Source organism: Echiichthys vipera (genome assembly GCF_963691815.1).
Source record: "Echiichthys vipera genome assembly, chromosome: 10".
Taxonomy (NCBI): domain Eukaryota; kingdom Metazoa; phylum Chordata; class Actinopteri; order Perciformes; family Trachinidae; genus Echiichthys; species Echiichthys vipera.
Window position 1 is genome coordinate 23100538 of NC_139835.1, and position 20003 is coordinate 23120540.

Consider the following 20003-nt stretch of genomic DNA (forward strand, 5'->3'; position numbering starts at 1 on the left):
GAAAAGGGCAAACAACACAAGGATCATTAAATGATCATTTCACCCAAATTACAATAAGATGCATTCCTCACTTATAGCCCTCAAGAATGTTTTGGGTTTTTTAATGATCTTTTGAGGTTTGAGATTTAGGATTTCTTTGCAGAACTCTTTGCAGAACTCAAATTTTATTGGAACAATGTACTGGTTATCGAGGATAATCCACAGGTTTTGCTGTGAAAAGTTTTCATTGGAAACTTGTTCTCCTAAAGAAATAAATCTGTACAAATCAGAGGGAAAAAAATTAAATTAACACATTTATAATCATTGCATAAGCATAGATCCAGCCCATGTTACACCTGTATTCCAAAATAACAAATTGGTGCAATGATGCAGCAGTAATGGACGCTCTTTTGTCAGACGGTAATGCATTCCCCTCATTAAATTTGATCACTCGCTCCATATGGGTTCTAGTTTCTTACTATTGGCTGTTCGTACCTCAGCAATTGGTGTTTTGTACACATCCTGCAGGTGGTCCTGCTGGGCCCGGAGGGAGTCTCTCTGCAGGGCACGGAGCACCTTCTTGGGTCTGCTGAAACCATATTGGGCCTCCAGTATGAATCTGTCTTCTCTGATTTCATTCAACACAGCGATTACCTCATCTCTGGCCTAGTGGGACAAACATTGCAGTAGAACACTGGCTTTAAATTCAGTATCTTATAACTGCACTCACACTCACAAAATGTATGCGACTTTTGGGTGTCGCATAGGCTACAACTACAGAATGAATGCAGGTGTGGGACGTGAATACCTACCTGTAGTTCTCCCTCCAGAATACTGAGCAGAAACAACAAGTCATCGCGGGACAGCTCCTCTCTTGTGCGTCTGCCTTCCCACCTCTCCTTCTTGTCTCGCTTATTGGCTGTCTGAATAGAAGTTTTGGGGGGCTGCATGGGGTGGAAAGGAGGCTCAGAGTTGTGTTTCTCTAAACCATCTTGATTCCAGGAAACCATTTTGCCACTTTTACCAAGTGGTTGCATGGCTTAAAATCCACCTATAGGAGGAACTGGAGAATGATACATGATTAGAGGTGGCAGCTGAACATGGGGACAAAAAGAAATGTGTGCTTCTGATCAAAGAGGCAAAACAAGGTCATACATTGTGTCTTAACAGTACAAGTGGTTATTGTGTGGCTTTAATAAGTGACCGGCTGCTGCAGATTATATAAGACTTTGTGGGCTAATCCAAAATCAGAAGGCTTCTTGTCATCACTGTTAATGTTACTGAAACGGATAGGCCTGCGCCTGGCATCACTTTGTGTGGGGCTTATGTCATCTCACAGTCTTACTCTTAGCACATTTACAGCAATCACTGTCAACTTGGCAGACAAAAGGACTGAAGGTTGCCAGAAATTAGGACCACGATTGCTGAGAGCGAGAGATGTATGTGTAGCATGTGTGAGTGTGTTATTGTAGCAAATCATATCAGCTAAACAGTATTAGCTAGCCAGCCTTCTCTGACTTGGTTTTCTCATCCCATATTTAGACGCAAAAAGTAAGCAGGTTCATATTAGTGAAAAATGATGTAATCTCTCTGCTCTTCAGCTCAGTTTCTCCAGTCCGAGCTCTCACAGTGTCTGGGAACGTGTTTTATTTCTCAGTTGTTGCTCAAGTTTATTTAGGTAAGTTTAGACGAGTTAAGACCCTTGTTCCCATGTGGTAATTGCGAAAAGCAATTAGGTAAAGTATAAAAAAAAGTCTGGAGGTCTGTAATTTCACTGCAGTTGTTTTAAGACTGTGATTAAGACCACCTCAGACCTTTAACTGGTGTTGTTAGAAATTCTGTTACTGAACAGCAAAGCAATGAGACTCTTTCTTTCCTCATTCCCCTCTCTTTTTTTCTTAGTCACTCTTTCTCTTACACAAGCACACATACACACGGACACGTAGCATCTGCTTGTTGTCAACACAGCCTGAGAGCAACCTTGCGTCTCTTTTAAACAAGATGAACACTGGTACATAAGGGGCAAACATTGTGCAAGAAAAACGCCAAACAGAAAACAAGCCGTGTAGCTGGTTCAAACTGTAGCCAATACTGTCCCTCAGCTATCCTCCTCGTGAGAGGGTTGGCTTACTTAATAGATGGTGTCTGCATAGAAGTATTTTCTCTTGGCCTCTGTGTGGAAAAAAAGAGCGACGATCTCAGCCTCCCTCCCTTCCTCTTGACACCCTCTCTGTATCAATCAGGAAGACAGATGAAGCTGTCTTAGCCGTCCCTGCACTTCTTTAGTCCTCTTGTTTTCAACGACAGGAAGGGATAATGGAAGCTCTTAACGCAATTGCTGAGGAGTTTTCATTAGGTCACTCTTAAGACTTACAGGAAATATTCACAAAACTGAGTCCGTTCAACATACGGTACAGTAGAAAACCTAATTGCTTTCTGCAACTCGAAACTATCAAATCTATTAACTTGGTATTCTATGTCCAGAAGCCGTGATTCATCAGTCAGCTTTAATAGGTTTAACCCAGGGTTGGTACAGATCAAGATGACAACATGTAGTGGAGCTGACGTGAGTTGTTGATCTTTTGGCGCCTATTCTCTGTGGTGGCCTGGGGCTTTGTGTGTGTGTGTGTGTGTGTGTGTGTGTGTGTGTGTGTGTGTGTGTGTGTGTGTGTGTGTGTGTGTGTGTGTGTGTGTGTGTGTGTGTGTGTGTGTGTGTGTGTGTGTGTGTGTGTGTGTGTGTGTGTGTGTGTGTGTGTGTGTGTGTGTGTGTGTGTGTGTGTGTGTGTGTGTGTGTGTGTGTGTGTGTGTGTGTGTGTGTGTGTGTGTGTGTGTGTGTGTGTGTGTGTGTGTGTGTGTGTGTGTGTGTGTGTGTGTGTGTGTGTGTGTGTGTGTGTGTGTTCTATGCCTATTTGATGGTGCCGTTGATATGAGCAGTCAAGCCAAGACACGTGTCTCTGTGTCCTTGCTTTTAGCCTTCAATTGACTAATGGGGATGACGTCTGAACACCTCACAATTCTTTCTCTTTCTCTAACACACAAACACACACAGATGGCATGAATCAGACTGTTCTTCTTCAGTGTGCTCACAGCGTCTAGACGAGCACATGCACACACACTCCCACACCATGCCAGGCATGTGAAAATATCTCTAAACTTAAGTCCTGGCTCAGAGCCAGAGTCTGCCTTAATAATGGTTGCCACGGTTGCCCCACTGAGGACTGTCCGCAGGCAGGTTGGCAGCCGCACATGTGGCTGGCCACCTCTGTTTATTCATCTCAACACCACCCAAGGCAACATGCCTGCATGCTCTTCCCGTGCCTGCCCCCGTCTAACTCAAAAGGGCACCGGCTGCTCTTGGAACAAACCATTAACACTTTGAAAAAATAATATCTATTACTGTACTCCTTCCCAAACCAAACTGGTCTACACATGCACACAGGTGATATTTGAACAGTAAAGTGAGGGGAAATCTGATCATGGGCTGGGACCAATGAATTATCACACAGCCCATTTGAGGTTCATCACCTTTGTTCAGCTATCAATAAAGCACTGAGTGAGTGGGCCTGTCTGTAAGTATTTTTCAGATCGTCTGTACTGTAGCTTAGGGGTCTCAAACTACTGGCTTAGGAGATATTTTAAAAAGACAACCCGACGTTTCGAGTATATTACTAAGTGCAGCTTGCAAACTTTTCTTTTCTTATTCCAGTAAAGATTTTTCTGCAGGCCTTTATTGTGAGTAATTATTTAATTGAGCTTTTAAGGCACATTTACTCTTATTTACTAATATGAACAACTAATATGGCTCTCGGCAATTAGCATGACAATGCATGAGTATATGCCCCCCACACACACACACACACACACACACACACACACACACACACAGACGCACAAGAAAACAACCTGACCCATGGCCCCCAGATGATTTAAGTTTGAACCCCCTGTTCTAGCTTTTCATTCCCCACGAGCAGCTCACACCCACTTTATATCCACCTGTCATGGGAGGCTGGCTCAGTCTATGCCCTGGAGTCCTCTTTGGCTTTCATTTTCCAGGGTCAAATTGGCACAGCACTCTGTAATATGCACTTTGTATGGCTGATGTATGCTTTGGCACGAGCAAAGTACTGCAGGCATGGTTGGTAAGTGTTGTAACAGAGAAATTATACAGTTAGCAGGCCAGCGTTAGAAAGAGAGCAGGAGATGTTGAACAGCCTATAAACTTATTTTGTAACCAAGAATGCCACCGTCGTACTTTATGATTATGAGTGTGGTCAGGCTGCACGTATTGCTAAACGCTTGGTACACTGATGACTTTAGCATAAAGACAGAGAGCATTAGATGTGTTACATTTTTGAATATTCACCATCAGTGAATTTAACATCGCTTTCAGCATATTATATAATTTTGACTCTGTATCTTGACTTGATGGAGGTATCAGTATTGGGCGAAGAAAAGTTGGACCGGTGCCCTTATTCTTATGCTAAAGAAAGTGTTTTACCATCTTTAATTTCTGTGTATTACATTTGATACCACTTAACAAATCTTTGACTCTTTTACATCTTTTTACATCCAGGTTATATGTCCTGGTAATGCACATTCATTTCTAACTAGAAAAGGATTAAGAAACTACTGAATGCTTTGGGAAATATTTCAGCTTCTGTGGAACTGTGTATGTCTTACATAAAGCAAGGATGATTAATAAACAGTTATTTTCTGCCAACATCCTTCCCTTTCATTATTTGATGTGCCTGACAGAAGGGGCAAATTGCCATTGATAAGTTTTAAGTGCCAGATGTGGCAGTGTTCCTGCCGTCTGTGCTGTTTAAAGTGCTCAAGGCTTTCACGACTACTGACTGTTGAGGTTGATGAAAAAGTACAAACATTTCCTTTTCACATAGATTTATATGATCTGAACCCTTTGATCCACTTGGAATTGGATATTATCCTACTCAAGATCTATGAAGAGCACACTTCAATGCCATCAGTTAACAGCCGTAACAGCTTCAAATGATCTTTTTAAGTTTAAAATATGGTGGTGTTGGTTGTTGAACTCAAACAAAATGTTGAGGTTAAGCCAAAGTACTTTAACAATATGAGGTAATGCAGATCTGTGCTTGGATTTTTATTTAACTGATGTAAACTTGGCACCAGGGTCCAAAATTAGCACCTGCCACTCACTAAGGATTCTCAGTAGAAAAGATATCGCGCTTCAGGCAGCGCTAATGGAACAAAATCCTGTGGGCCTCATTGTTAAAGTGTAGTGAACGTCATGTGGATGGATGAAAAGTTATACATGCATCATTTATTTATATTTTCTTTTACTAACACAGTCAGCTAACAGCCATATTTAGCTTTACAAAATGTATTTATGTTCAAAAGTACCTGCACTGGATGAAGAGAAGGCACATAGGGAAATATTTAAGTTTTATATATATAAAGGAATATAGCTATAAGGTCCAGCAGTATTCATTTTTCCTTCATTGTTGTTCAGCACAAGATGACAGCAGGGTTACACATACCATCAACATGATAGGCTACGTAAGGGATTTAGAAAAGAGCAAGAGAGGAATGGATGCAATGAAAATGATTTGGTCTGTTAGTAAAAAGCAAGGTGGTAGGGAGGTAGAGCTGTAATGTTAATTGGAAGAGAAGTGTCAAAAGCCTAGGTATTTAAGCTAAAGTTTGGCAATGCTATCCACATTGCATAAGTTGTAATATGTTGTCAAGGCAAGGGTTTCCCCATTTAGTTCTCATGAAAGCTTAAAAGCTTTGGTGTTATTTGCATCACCTGATGTCTCTGATTAGCACCTCCTGTGCGACATCATCAGGAGCTTCTATCAGACTCTGCCAGCCTGGATTGGCTTGACTCAAACACCTGAACCTCAGTGTCCCGATATATTGCATGCTAGGAGACTATACAACATAATACAGTGAACCAGATCTTTAGTTTAACTGTAAAGAAAAGAGGACCAGCTGTAACAATACTCACACATACCCACACATCAGAAAGATGAGCACACATTTAAGGTCTCTCCTAACTGCATACTTTATATTCATTTAAAACTATTGATGGGGGCATTGAAAATGGGACCAAAGTCTGCACTGTCTTTGCACATTAAGCATTGATTTACTTAGGAGGACAGTGTTTCCCCTAGGTTTACAGCTTTTTTTGGGGGGGGGGATCCACCGTGCACGATACAGAGAGTAGGGGAAAATTGTAAGCATGCAACTATATAGAAACAGAAAGGACATGCCATCATGTAAATATGGCTATTATAATGGTAGAGGAAACACTGGAGGAGTTAAGGTTCACTAGGCACACCACTAGGTAGGCCTAAAACATGCATTTCACAGGGCTTTTACAGAATACCCTGCTTTATATATCCTAACTATGGTTACAAGCATCTTAAAAAGGTCATCAGTGTTGGTCATACTGGACATTCAATACTCCTCCTGCTGGTGATACTCCATCCCTGCAATGCATCATTTCTTAGGCTAAGCTATGGTTAAATGTCCTAACAAGAGCCAGTTAAAAAAAAAAAACACTCCTCCTATCCCTCATTTGGCAAGCTTCAGTTAGCCAGTGTAAAAGATTTACTGTACCATTAAAAAATCCCTGGATTAGCGTCACAACAAGCGGGCAAAGTCAACATGTGAAAAAATGGACTGAATGGGTTGGACAGCAAAGTGTCAGAAGCTAATGGACTTGTAACCAGACTTGTATTCTACTACTCTGCCTCTCTGCTATTCCACTACCAGCCTGCTTGTTAATTTTGTGCATGCAATCTCAAGTCCCCATTGATTTAACAATAACACATGCTCAAATTGTGGCTTTAGAGAGGAAGCTGCAGGCCTCCAAACCCAATAACTGCTACACCCACTCACCCATCGGCACCACTCTCAAGATCAGTCAATACTAGGCCTACATGTCTTGGGATGAGTTATTGATTGTTTAAACAAGCGCTGAATTGATTTAATGGAAAGTATCGTATTGTTTTTATAGAAGCATACAATGGAAATATCACAGTATCTTTTGGGATGGCGGTGGCCATGCCTGTATATGATGAGACGTGTTTGGGTTGCAAGATTACAACGGGTTTTGTTGTATCCCTCTGTAAAGGCCAAAGTGGTTTCTTTAATCAGAAACCGAGTAAACTGTATTGATGAATTAGAGCTTTTCTGAGATCATGGCTGACACAGTTTTAAGCAGTTGTGTAGGCACAGTGCTGGTTTACTGTTCGTAAGTGATCACATCACCCTTAAAAACTAATAACCACAACCGAGTGCTATTTGTCTGAAACTGAAACAAACAGCCATTTCCTGGAGCAAGCCGATTGATCCTCTCAATCTGAAACTCATCTAGTCAGCATCATTGACCATCCATTAAAACCAGTCACCTCTATTGATCACCCATTAAAGATGATTGAGCGGCCCTATTTCTCTGAATCTGAGGCCTCACCACAGCCATTGACTTTCATTGATCTATGGTTATCTGAGCTGTAAGCTCACCATCCTATATACGCCTGAAAGCATACTCTTTGCCTCCTACTTACTCTACCATCATGTAGCATGGAAGATATCGCACGTAAGGCTTGGGGGACATTGAAGTTATCGACCTTTTCATAGATCGTCTGCTCTCTTCTGGCAACTCTTTAGACTTATTGAAATGGGGTTTTACGCAAATCTTCCAGTAGTTTATTGCTCAACCAGGTGCTTTTCAGTTCGAGGACACCCCACATCCGAGGGAAAAGGGATTGGAGTACACTGATTGATATGCAGTCTTTAAGTGCAAACCGACTCTACTGTGTCTTCATCAGAGTCAAACTGGACAAAGACATAAGTGCAATCAGTGATCCTTTTTTTTATTCTTGGAGCACTTAGGACATAACTTGGTTTCCTCCTGTGTCCTCCGTCAGACTTTTTCTGGCTCTAAGAGGGATGTTCAAACTACATTTTGTACTTCTGCATTTTTTTATGCCCGCCCCCACAGATAGAGGGACGATTTGTCACCACTTCAAAATCAAAACAGATTAAGATTTTTATAGGCTGATGTTGGAATGAGACATTCAGGGTTACTTATGAGCCAGAGGAATTACAGCTTATGGAGGAGAGAGAGGCAAGAGTCGAGCACTGGCAGCCCTTGAGGATAGCGGTGCGCTTGGGACAGTCGGTGGTGCCTCAGCGGTAAATGTGCACCGATGAAAGTAGAAGCGGAGTTGCTATGCTGCTAAGAATCTTACAGAGGCAGAAAAGAAACAACTGAAGCCACCAGGGCGAAACACACGTCTGAGCATGGCAACGTTACAGTGGGATTGGCCTTGGATGGCAATGAGCCCAGTGCGTTCTGGTTGTTGTAGGTTTTCTACCTTTTGAGTGAAAGGTAATAGGTAGCACCACCAATTTTCCAAATAGTTAGGCCTTTCTACTGTATAGACAGCCATGTTTTGGGAAAGTCTTTCCAGCGGTAAATTTAAACAAGAGTGTGGTGGAGGTCTTCACACTCGCCAGTAAAAACCAGTGGGAACATTTTTTTCCTTACATTTACTAAGCCCTGTATGTCTCATTTTAAACTTTGACCAGGTAGGTGGATCATCTTCGGCTCAGATTGCTTGTCATAAGAGGTGCACTTTGAATATGATTGATCATTGATATGTGTCTCTTGCCATTCATTTTTAGAGGCTTTAATAGTCGGGTGCTAATTACAGGCAGATTGGATGTGCACATTGAATGACTTTAAATAAATTGGGCCCCGAGGTGCCCATAAATTTAGAGCTCCGCTAAAACATGTTCTCACAGCATTTACAAGGATGGAGGAAACCAAAGATAATTGTCAGTCTAACCTCTGAATGATCTTTGTGTAGTTGTAGTGTTCACGTATCATGTGATAATACAGGAAACACTTGCACACTGTGTGTAAAAAAACACTTGTTCTGCAAACCAAAGTACTGTTTATGATCCAATATTGGTCAAACAGAAATATCTAATCAGATACTTATACCAACCAACCTGGATTGTCAGATATGTTAAAAGGCAGATTTTACACTTTATTAGGCAGTTTCTTGACACCTTCACCTCTGTGATCTAACATTGTTGACACTTATCTGTACAAAATGTGCAATATGTCTGATGTGCTTAATGAGTAGAAGCACCCTATAGTTAAATTATCCAGATAGCTCATTCCATACATAACACCTAATCAAATGCATGCTGAATCCGCAACTCATCACCTAAAGAGTGTTGCTGAATTGCTCCGTGACCAGTGTATTAGGTCTGCCTTTGTGCTAATGGTGAGATTAGAAATGGGTTTTGGGCTTAACATCAGTGTGGGTGCCCCGTCAGCAGCTTCCACTTATCAGGGAATTTGGTTAGCTTCTCAACCCACAGGCTTATTGTATTGATGGGTATTTCACAGCTCATTGAGTACAAAACAGCCATGCCAGGCGATTGCATTTTGTGTTGTCAACTCGAGCACATAAATTACGCCTGTAGATGGTTCAAATCATATTAGAAAGGTGAACTAAGTGCAAAATTACTTCGCACAAGCTAGTCATTTGACCAAGCTTGGCTACTACTTGCTGTAAAATATTTGCTAACTGGTTACAATCTCGCTATCCCTTACTTACACACAAGTCACCCAATGGCAGATTCTGCTGGTAAATGCCAGTGGCAGCAGGCGAAAATAGCCTTACCTGCTGCAGGACAGGTGTACCTGGGCCACTTACTGGTCATATAAAGGCCTCGACTTTGCTTTGATTATAATACATGTATCTCCAATATATTTGAAGTTTGTCTTACCTCTGTGATTAATCTTCCTTCTGCCTTTTGTCTTCTGCTTTTTCCTGGTCTTTGGCACCTCTGTATCCTCACTTTCCCTCAGCATGAGTGAGAGAAAGGGATGACTACCAGCTCAGCAAGAGGGTGGGAAATGATTGCTTTGACCCATCAATAGTGGGAGTGGTCTTTCAGCAAAGGGAGTGTACGGCCGGACAAATGACCGTAACAAATTAGGATGAATGTCTGGGAGTGAGGGATGAAGTGCACAAGGGGTGTGGTTATTGAATGATAGAAAGAAAAAGACCTGGGAGGGAGAATGAGAGAGCAAATTGCACCAAGACCTCTCAGCTATTTTTCACATTGTCTTTTCTTTTTTATGGTCCTTGTCTATAATGGCCCCCCAAAGAGCAGTTTTTAAAGAAAAAAAAACAACCAGTGGTAGAAGGGTGTGATTATAAAGATTGGATAAATCAATTGTGAGATGGGAAATTAGAGCCCAAGGTAGTAAATCTGCCGTCAGATGTCAATGGGGTATTGTCTTTTGTGGCAGGTCAGAGACATGTTCAAGTGTTGTTTAAACTGACCTCTCAAATCCAGTCCACCTTAACTTAGCCTGGGCCAAAGTTGTTGCTAGATTTAATCAGCAATCGACAAGCAAGAAAGCTACATTCACAGCTATGATGTCACTGCTAACTTCATACTCACGTCACACACGTCGCTCTCACTTCAATTCAGTTCAATTCAAAGGAGCTTTATTGGCATGGGACACACATTTACGTAGCTAAAGCAAGTGAGACGAAACACACAAACACAAAACAAACATGTACCTACAAAAGTCAAATATCTACTAGAATAAAGAGTAAACAGAGCTGTGCAACACACTAGTCAAATATATAAATAGGCCAACATTTAAATATGAACAGAGTGTCTCTTTCTCTATGTCTGACCATACACTTGCAAACATTATACTCACAACTTAGGCCCAATGGCAGTATACTGGCAGGACCTATGGAAAAGTTAATGCGTGATCCATTTTTTTCCAATCCGATCCGATACCTGGGCTGAGCGTATCGGCTGATACGATCCGATAATAACTGTTATGTTTTCATAATGTAATTTCATCTTATGTTTTCATTCGATTACTTGCCATGTGAGTGAAGGCATCAGGCTTGACATAAACATTTTGCCTTGTTAAAAAAGGAAACAAATTAACACTGATATAAATGTACTTAATATTATTTATTAACAAATAAAGTGTACATCAGCAGCAAAAAGAATTAAATGACACTTCCATGTAAAGTGCACTGCAAACATATATTTTAAAATGTAATATAAAACCCTAACTGGTGTTGCAAACTCAGAATTGAAGTGACTAAATTGTAACTGTATTGCTGTTTATGATATTAATAAAAGAGAAATCACTGGATCGGCCTCATTCACCCGATGTCCGATCAGGCGAATTAATCAATATCGGAGCCCAAGGTATCAAATCATCGCATCTCTTAACTTTTTCATGTTCAGTGATTGTGATGAACTCAGGTGTGTCCTTAACTTGTTGATCATGTCACGCATTGTGGATATACTGTATATGAGGCTGCATCTGACACTAACGTTGCACTAGTAATGAGAAAGACAGAGGATGGTCGAAATGTTGGCAATCATTTTGTCCTTTGAAATTCTCTGCCTCAGAATTACAACTCGGAGTCTGACATGAATGATTTTTCCGACTTGGCTCTTGAAGTTGTGTCAAGGCTCAAATCGTCTTGCATCGCCAGACCTATCTGTGTCAGCGCTGGAGAAAAGTTTGGCTGCACGTTCTGCTATAGGGGAAAAAAACATTTGGCTGGTTTGTAGTTCTTTAAACCAATCACAATTGTTTCTTGGCTGGACTGAGCTCAGGATGCATGGAGGGGCCCTTGCAAAATAGATAGTGGAGCTACTGGAAGGGGAGGATAATGCTGGCTGAAGTTGGCAGCCAATGGCAGGCTTTATCCCAACAGTCTACATCCAATGAGTCAGACTAAGGCTTTAAAGGCCAATTAGACACTAAATCACTTAAGGCAGAAAACTGTTGTTGCATTTCTCACTATTGTTTGAGGCACTGAATACTGTTGCACCTCTGGCCACACCAGTGGGGTCAGCAAGTCATTTTCCATTGGTGTTTATGATATGATACATGTTTTTATGCCACTGATTGGCTTTGGCAAGAATTACAACATGTTTGAAAATAAATTTCCACCCATTACAGCCACACATAAGCACATAAGCAGGTTTCTTGTAAATCTCATAGATGTAAAGTAGTTCGACATCACCGCACTCTTTGGCTCTTACAGACACTTGACAAATTTGATCTTGGTCCACTTAGAAAGGATTGTGGCGATATCAACAGGGGAAACTACAAAGCAAAGCAGTAGGTATTCTAAAAATGCACATTCAGGAAGGACACTTGCAATGAAACCCACAGATTTATTGCCGAGTTCACTCTGGCATCTGTTTTTAAAGTACAAGCATGCTTATGCCAGAGGGTCTGAGCATGACCTCATAGCATGAAACGAGAGGTATGCACAGAGAAGTGGTAGCAACAGAGAAGCTAAATATAACCACATGCGTGGCTTGGGGTCTGCTGGATTGTTGTTATCTCAGGGAAAGATTGTGTTTTTCTGGGGGTTTTTTCTGCTGTGACTGAAATGTTCTGCCTGAAGAACACTTACAACCTGACGAGCAACCTGAACAGTCGGGGACATGATGTACTAATGCCAAAACTCTGGTTCAGGGGCCAAACTATGGAAACAGATTCAAACAACTCCATAAGCCTGTATCCATCCAGAATATGTCTAATAGCAAAACCTGATTTTGTCTAACCTGAAATGTGTTCTCAGCTCTGTGTTGCCTCATCTTAATAGTTACTTTATCTCGCACTACCCCATAATTATGACTTCCTTTTTTTATCCAGATGTTTCTGAGGCAGAGGAGGAGACGCAAGAAGACAAACAGCCAACAGAAAAACCAAACACAAAGACAAAGCCAGAGAAGAGGAAGAGCGTAACAGAGAAAACCGTTAAGGCCAAGAAAAGGAAAAAGGATGAACAGGTATTTGCCTACGCTGTTTTGCCCTTCCTAAAGTTGCCATCAGAGGGTTTTTACAGTACACTCACTTAAAACTGTTCCAATCCACTTCATTGAAATTGTCTGGATGTAATTCTGTCAGATTGAATAGATAACAGTAAATGTATCAAATTAATAGCACAAGGCCTGCCTGCAATGCTTTGTGACATGAGTAATAAAATAGTCAAATCAGCCAGTGTCTAAAATGTGATGTATTGGACTTGTGTTTGTTTTTGAGCTGGAAGCATTAAGCATTAATGGATCGACAGAAAAGAAATCTTCATTGGTTGAGTACAAGTGTCAAACGTTCCCTCTCCGAGAATCTCAATTTTCGGTTTTATATCCTCTGTTAGTAGAACATCTTTGACCTTTTGACTGTTGGACCAAACATTTATAGACGTCAGCTTGTGCTTTGGAAACATTAGAAACATTAAATACACCAAACAATTCATCGAGAAAGTAATCATCAGATTAATTGCTAGTGGAAATGATCATTAATTGCAGCTTGTTTATTGTAGATCTGTTGATGGATATGCTATAAAACAATACTTATTACACAAACATGGCAGTAATTTAACATCTGTTGTACTTATTATTTATGCTACAATGAACTCTACTTTTTGCCTCTGGGAATGTTTGAGGATTCATTTCTTCTCCGGGAATGTTTGAGGATTCATTTCTCAACTTCCTAATTTAAAATGCATTAAAAACTCTGATTAATATGTATCATAAGTACTTTGCTTTGTTGTTTTCACAGAAAGAGTGTGTTATACCACAGAAGAGAGAGACTGGGGATGAAGAGGCAACCAAACCCAAAAGAAAGAGGAAGGTAAGTGTGGTGGCACCTGCTGTTGCAAAGAGGGATGACACTGGGCTTTGTCTGAATATTACTGTACATGACTACTGTATATTCCTTGTTTTACAGAAGAAGAAGACAATTACCGATGTCCTGTCATCTTCGGAGCCAAAACCAGGCTGTCCTACGGACCTGCAGAACATGGTTACACAGTACTTCGCGGACAAGCTCTCTGTGATCGAGCAGGAGGAGCTCAAATTGCGGGGTGAGTCAGGGCAAGTCCCCTTTAACTCGGAACTGCAGTCGATATCTGCTGATTTATTGATTCACTAAGGTCACCGTCTGCCCTTCCGCATCTTCCAGACTCCAGCTTCCTGTCCAGTAATGACTTGACTCACACCCTCTCTTCATATCTGAAACAGGGTGAGTGGTGTTCTAAACTAAATCCTTTTATTAGCTGTTCCCGTTCGAACACACACAACTCACTTTCATCCCCTCTTTTTTCCTGTTAGTTTGTCCCAAGTGGTCGAAGATTCAAAAGCAGCACACGGAAAAGAGTTCCGTAGTCCTGCTCATCGTCTGTAGCTCTGCCCTCCGAACCATTGAGGTCATCAAGTGAGTGTCACACCCCGAGGTGTTTGCTGCATTTATTACGTGACAACTTTTTCAAATATATAATTTACATGATGTTTTTTGTCTCCTTTTTTCTTTTTTCAGGCAGCTGACAGCCTTCAAGGGTGAAGCCAAAGCAGTAAAACTTTTCGCAAAACACATTAAGGTAATAAAGACGACGCATGTGGTTTGTGTACAACGGCAAGTTTTTTTTAGAACAATACTGACAATTCTGTTTTTGTCTGTACAGATAGAGGAGCAGGTGAAGCTGCTGCAGAAGGGCGTCACCCACATTGGAGTAGGGACACCTGGCAGGATCAGCGCTCTTATTGACAAAGGTAGGTGTGGACACGATTGTCCTCCTGTTTAACCCCCGAACACTCCTGTAAAACTTCATTTTTGGGCTTATTAATCTATGGAAACTCTTGTGTTTTTTGTCCAGAGGGTTTGAGCTTGCAGGCGTTGAAATACGTGGTTCTGGATTGGAACTGGAGGGATCAGAAGCTCAGAAGGATGGTGGATGTTCCTGAGGTGAGCTACTGCCCCCTGCTGGGCTGAAAGGATAATTAGCTTGTTTTGACTGCATGGTGATAGAAGGCATTGGACACACAGAAGGTTGTTTATCTTTTCACCTCACCTCTTAACTCTCAGTTTAATTAGTGGTGGAATGTAGCTAAATCTGTTCAATTTTGATGTACTTTGTTTGGGTATTTACATTTTATGCTACTTCATACTTCCACTCTTTTTTTTTTTACTTCAAAAACTTTTCTAATTTAGATTCAGATACTAGTTACTTTGGAGATCCAGATGATTGTATTAACATTTAAATAAACTAATAAACTATGATGTTTTATAGATTAAGCCACCCGGCAGTATACACAGTAGCTGAGATAAGTCCCGCCTTTACCAGCTGCAACATTAGTGACACTTACACGCTAATGCATCAATAGTTATAGTCCTGTAATATTATATATATTTATTTGAAATCAATTTTGCATAATAAGTACTTTGACTTTTGGTACTTTAAGTATATTTCGAGGTTAAGTACAGTTTTAAATGGGATATCACTTGCAGTATTAGTACTTTTGTTTTTTTTTACACTAATTTCTTATAATGATTATTATTCAAAGCAGAGTCTATTTTTTTAAAAATACATTTTTGTGTGATACATCATACATACATGTCTCTTTCAGGTTAAACTGGACTTTATGAAGATGCTGGAGAGTGGAATCCTGAATGGCTGCAAAGAGGACAAAATCAAAATTGGACTGTTTTAACTGCACTTTGTTGATACGTGTTTCTGTGCGCTGATAATCCACATGACGCCTCGATGTTTAAAAGCAACATACTGATGTTCCTCACTCCATGCTGAGGGGCCACATCCTGTTTGTTTTTCCTTTGTGTCAGTGTGAAATCTACACGGTGCTTTTACTATTTTCAGAGGCTGTGTCAAATGGCTGGTGCCAGCGTTTGTTCGCTGTTGTTATCCAGCACGATGTCCCCGTGTGATGAATTGAATAAATGGACTCAGAATGAAACCAGCATCCTTTTGTTTGTTTAGTCTGACCTTGGGAAGTCCCTCCTACTGAGAATGTTAGGTCATGAGTTTACTTGCCCACTAGGAAGCCCCATTTATCATAACATCCTTTTGATAAAGCATTTTAAAGCAGCACAAAGGGGGACCAGAACCAACAGATTATCTGAAACAGCAAATTAGAATAACTATATATATAACATACACTTCTGTGTCATTTTGATTTGAATAAACAGGAACCTGTGTTTGTTTTGTAGAAGGGAAGGACAAAAACAATATCGCACAGAAAAATGGAAGTAGAAAACAGAAAGAGGTAATGAAGTAAAGGATTGTGGTTAATAAGTAACAGGACACAACAGACTCCCCCGCCCTGCAAAGCCTGCTGGGTAAACCTCTTAGCAAGCAGCGTGTGTGTGTGTGCGTGTGTTTGTGTGTGTGTGTGTGTGCAGGGAGATATCGTTAAAAAAAAAGAACAGGAAGTGAAGATAGAGCAGCGTTTTTCTCTGACACTTTTTGGATCTCCAGCTGTCGAAGTTCCTCTTCTGTCCACAACTGAAGGTTCCTCTCATGGGCAAAGTGAAGGGCAAGCCTGGGCCCTTGGCTAGGAGGCCGGACAATTCGGCTTTCAAACAGCAAAGGTTACCTGCCTGGTCACCAATGCTAACAGCTAATACTGTGCTGCCCTTCTTCTACTTAATGGCTTTGATATGTATGCTTCTGGGAGTATGGCTGCTTCTTACAGTGCAGAGCACACAGGAAATGAAGGTGAGTGTGGGGGCTTTTGCTGAAAATTACACTTGCTTATTACATTTTTTAAAAATATGTGATCATTTAAGTAAATACTAAGTATATGTGTGTGAGAGGGAGTGAGGGGAAGAGATCAAATTCCTTGTGTGCAATAAAAAAGGGAGTGACAAAGGGGAAAGATCCAAGTTTAGTTCAAAAGAACAGTTTATTTGCAATTTATTCTGCTCTTTAATCCTCTTTAACTCTCTCCTGTCTTCTCAGCTGGACTACACAGAGGCCGGGTCGTGTAATTTATGTTTTGAAAAGCGTAAAAATGTGAGCAAGGCAGCACAAAACTGCAGCTGCACATTGGTATTTCACATTGACAAAGCATTTAAGGTAACGATCTCTTTAAGTTTGACCACATAGTGTTATAAATCGATCTCAACTGTTTTTCTAGATACCCAAGCAATGTAAGTATGGTTGAAAAACATGTAAGAGGAGTTTAAGTTAGGGTTATTCTTTCAAACTACTATATTCCAATGTTTCATTTGTCTGTGCTGTATATTGAAAGTCAGTCAAAAAAGGCAGAAATCAGCCTAGCAAGCACACCTGTGCTGATATGTATCCTGCGTCTGTTCCAGGGAGATGTCTTTTTTTACTACGGCCTCAAAAACTTCCATCAGAACCTCCGCAGATACATGGACTCCAGAGATGACGGTCAGATGGTTGGCAGGAAGAATAACTTAAAGGTAGCACAACAAAATTATTGTTTTTATTTTGATGTTTTTTCATACTGTGATGGAGGAAGTATCATTTTACTTAAGTTAAAGTAGCAATACTGCAAATTATAAATACTCTTTTACAAGTAAGTCCTGGTTCCAAAATCTTAAAAGAATGAACAGCAAACTACTTAAAGTAAAAGTAGCATTTGTGCACCATAATGGCCACTCAGTGTTCATTTATTTACTTTTTACGGATTCATTTATTGAGTTCAGAGCTTGTCCAACTTGGAGTTTGTGGAAGTAAAGTTAATTTTAACAATTTTATGTACTGTTGGGTAATATATTTTTAAAAATCATATTTTGTTAACTGATTTTTACATGTAAAACCTGAATTTGGAAAGTGACGAAACAAAATGTAATGAATAACACAAGAATTAAAAAAAAATACCCAAGTAAATTACAAGTACTTACTAAGATTGTGTTGAAATAGAGTAATTGGTTTAATGTACATAATCCACCACTGCGTTAATGCTGATTTGTCATTGTGAAATAGTCTTCCTGAGTTTCACCATTAACCTTGTTTCCCGACTAGAACCCGAGCACATACTGCAAGCCGTATATAAAGGACCAAAAAGAAATCCCTGTTGCTCCCTGTGGTGCTGTGGCAAACAGTATCTTCAATGGTAAGCACCGCTCATAACAAACATCATCAATCACCACATCCATCCTCCACTTTCTTTCCCCACTCTCACTTACCGCTTAACTGCTTTTATCTGTTCCCCCAGACTCCTTCACTCTGACCTATCATGGTTCCACTGGTCCTCCAGTTAAGGTCCCTCTGTTACGCAAAGGCATCACCTGGTACACGGACAAAAATATCAAGTTCCGAAACCCGAAGAATGACAATCTGACACTGGCCCAAGTGTTTGAAGGTTAGCGAAGGATAAAACCTTCGATGAAACGCAGAATCCTTATAAAACCATTCACCATGTCTGATTTGTGATTACTACACAGGTACAGCAAAGCCTCCATACTGGCAGAAGCCTGTGTATGAGCTTGATCCCATGGACCCGACCAACAACGGCTTCATCAATGATGACCTGATTGTATGGATGAGAGAGGCAGCCTTCCCCAACTTCAAGAAACTCTATGGGGTTTTATACAGAGCCAACAAGCCCTTTACTAAGGGTCTGCCAGTAGGGAATTACAGCCTCGACATCTCCTACAGTATCCTTTCACTGCGATCAGAGATGTGTCTTTCACGGGAACTCTGACGTGGGTTTAAGTAGGTTACGCATGTCCCATTGTGTGAATGAGTTTCCCTTCTCTTATCTGCCGTTTAACAGTTAAACACGAGCGTATGGACAGGGACTATTTAAAGACTACAGGCCGGCTGTTTTCCATCGAGCTCCTCTTTGTGATCTCCTATTTTCAACCTTGACCTGTGCCTTTCCAGACTTCCCTGTGCAGTACTTCCGAGGCAGAAAGGAAGTGGTGCTCACCACGCTGACCTGGTTTGGAGGTCAGAACCATTTCCTGCCCATTGCTTACCTCGTAACCAGCTGCCTGATCCTCCTGATAGCCGTCATCCTCACGGTTGCATGGTGGAAGTTTGGGAAGAATGGGAAGAACATGGAGGAATAAAGAAATAAGACGTGCTCTGGGAGGATGGAACACTCCCGAGCAGCTGAAAAATGATAATTGTTGAGCTATTTAAGAGCGGTTTTAAAAAGACGACAAATCTGAAATAAGAACATTGATGCAAGCAAATGAAAGTTGAGGAGAATGGGTAAAAAACAAAATCATGTTGGAAAACCAATGAAGAACTGAGTTTCAAGCCCCAAAAATCACTTTATCAGCCAAATGTTTCAAGTGTCCAATGAAAGCTAGGTGTTAGAGAAGGCTTCAAACTGTCTTTACATGTTGACTTTACTTGAACTATTTTTTTTAAATACACACCATTTTGTTCATGCACTGTTAATATTTATTAGCAATAGCAATATTTATAATTACTACATTAAGAATGAATCAAAATCCCGTCATTGTGATGTTAAGGTTGTATTTCTTGCCTCAGTAGATGAAAAGTGGGAGAACTACACTTCCACAAGAATAAGAAAGGTATAATGCCCGGCGAGGTGTCCATTAGCAGGAATTAATGGCCGATGGAACGGCCATTAATTCCTGATTATGGACATTTTGAAGGGCATCATTCTGCATTCACCATGGTCACTTGCAAAAAAACGAAAACCATATTTTCATGCATTTCGCAATCAAAATCCTAAGTTTTTCACAAGCCATAACCCTTGTAACTGTAATTTCCCTGGTAACACCTGAGAGTTTGACACCACTGCACACTGGACAGTTCCGGCCTCTATGTCGTCCGAATAATTCCTGATAATGAACAACTCTTCAGGCGTTATCCCACACTGTGCGTAATGGACACTATGCATCCAATCACCATTGAGTATTGACCCAGATATTGTATAACACAACGCGTAGAACACCAACTGCCAGTCGAACCATGTAATGCTAGTTTGTAAACTCAGGTGTAATTTGTGGATATGGTTTTAAATTAGAGCACAATGAAGAATAACCAGTGCCAATCCTCAAAATGTGCCTTTTATAATGTATAACAGCATAAGAATACAGCTGTGCTAGCAGCTCTGTGAGTCTGTATGCTAGCATGCTCACAATAATGCTAACATAATGATGTTCAGTTGTTTGCAATGTTGTTTCACAGCTTAATTAAGCT

At 40.7% G+C, this 20003-nt stretch overlaps 2 protein-coding genes across 2 annotated transcripts in view; both read left to right on the plus strand.

The window, feature by feature from the left end:
- Positions 1-15787, plus strand: part of cmss1 (cms1 ribosomal small subunit homolog) — a gene marked incomplete at its 5' end in the record, with an annotated part of 30566 nt that extends 14779 nt beyond the window's left edge. The window contains 9 exons of the mRNA XM_083921473.1: positions 12707-12843; positions 13616-13687; positions 13784-13919; positions 14018-14077; positions 14167-14269; positions 14372-14432; positions 14517-14604; positions 14709-14797; positions 15460-15787. Coding sequence (XP_083777599.1) covers positions 12707-12843; positions 13616-13687; positions 13784-13919; positions 14018-14077; positions 14167-14269; positions 14372-14432; positions 14517-14604; positions 14709-14797; positions 15460-15543 — 830 coding nt within the window. The 3' untranslated portion in view covers positions 15544-15787. The remainder of the gene's footprint in view (positions 1-12706; positions 12844-13615; positions 13688-13783; positions 13920-14017; positions 14078-14166; positions 14270-14371; positions 14433-14516; positions 14605-14708; positions 14798-15459) is intronic.
- Positions 15788-16367: 580 nt separating this feature from the next.
- On the plus strand, positions 16368-19916 carry tmem30c (transmembrane protein 30C; the record flags this gene model as incomplete). The annotated part of the gene is made up of 7 exons (XM_083921458.1): positions 16368-16565; positions 16809-16925; positions 17171-17278; positions 17844-17934; positions 18037-18183; positions 18266-18478; positions 18708-19916. The coding sequence occupies 7 exons, from the start codon at positions 16368-16370 to the stop codon at positions 18893-18895; spliced, it is 1062 nt and encodes a 353-aa protein (XP_083777584.1). The 3' UTR covers positions 18896-19916.
- Positions 19917-20003: the final 87 nt, after the last annotated feature.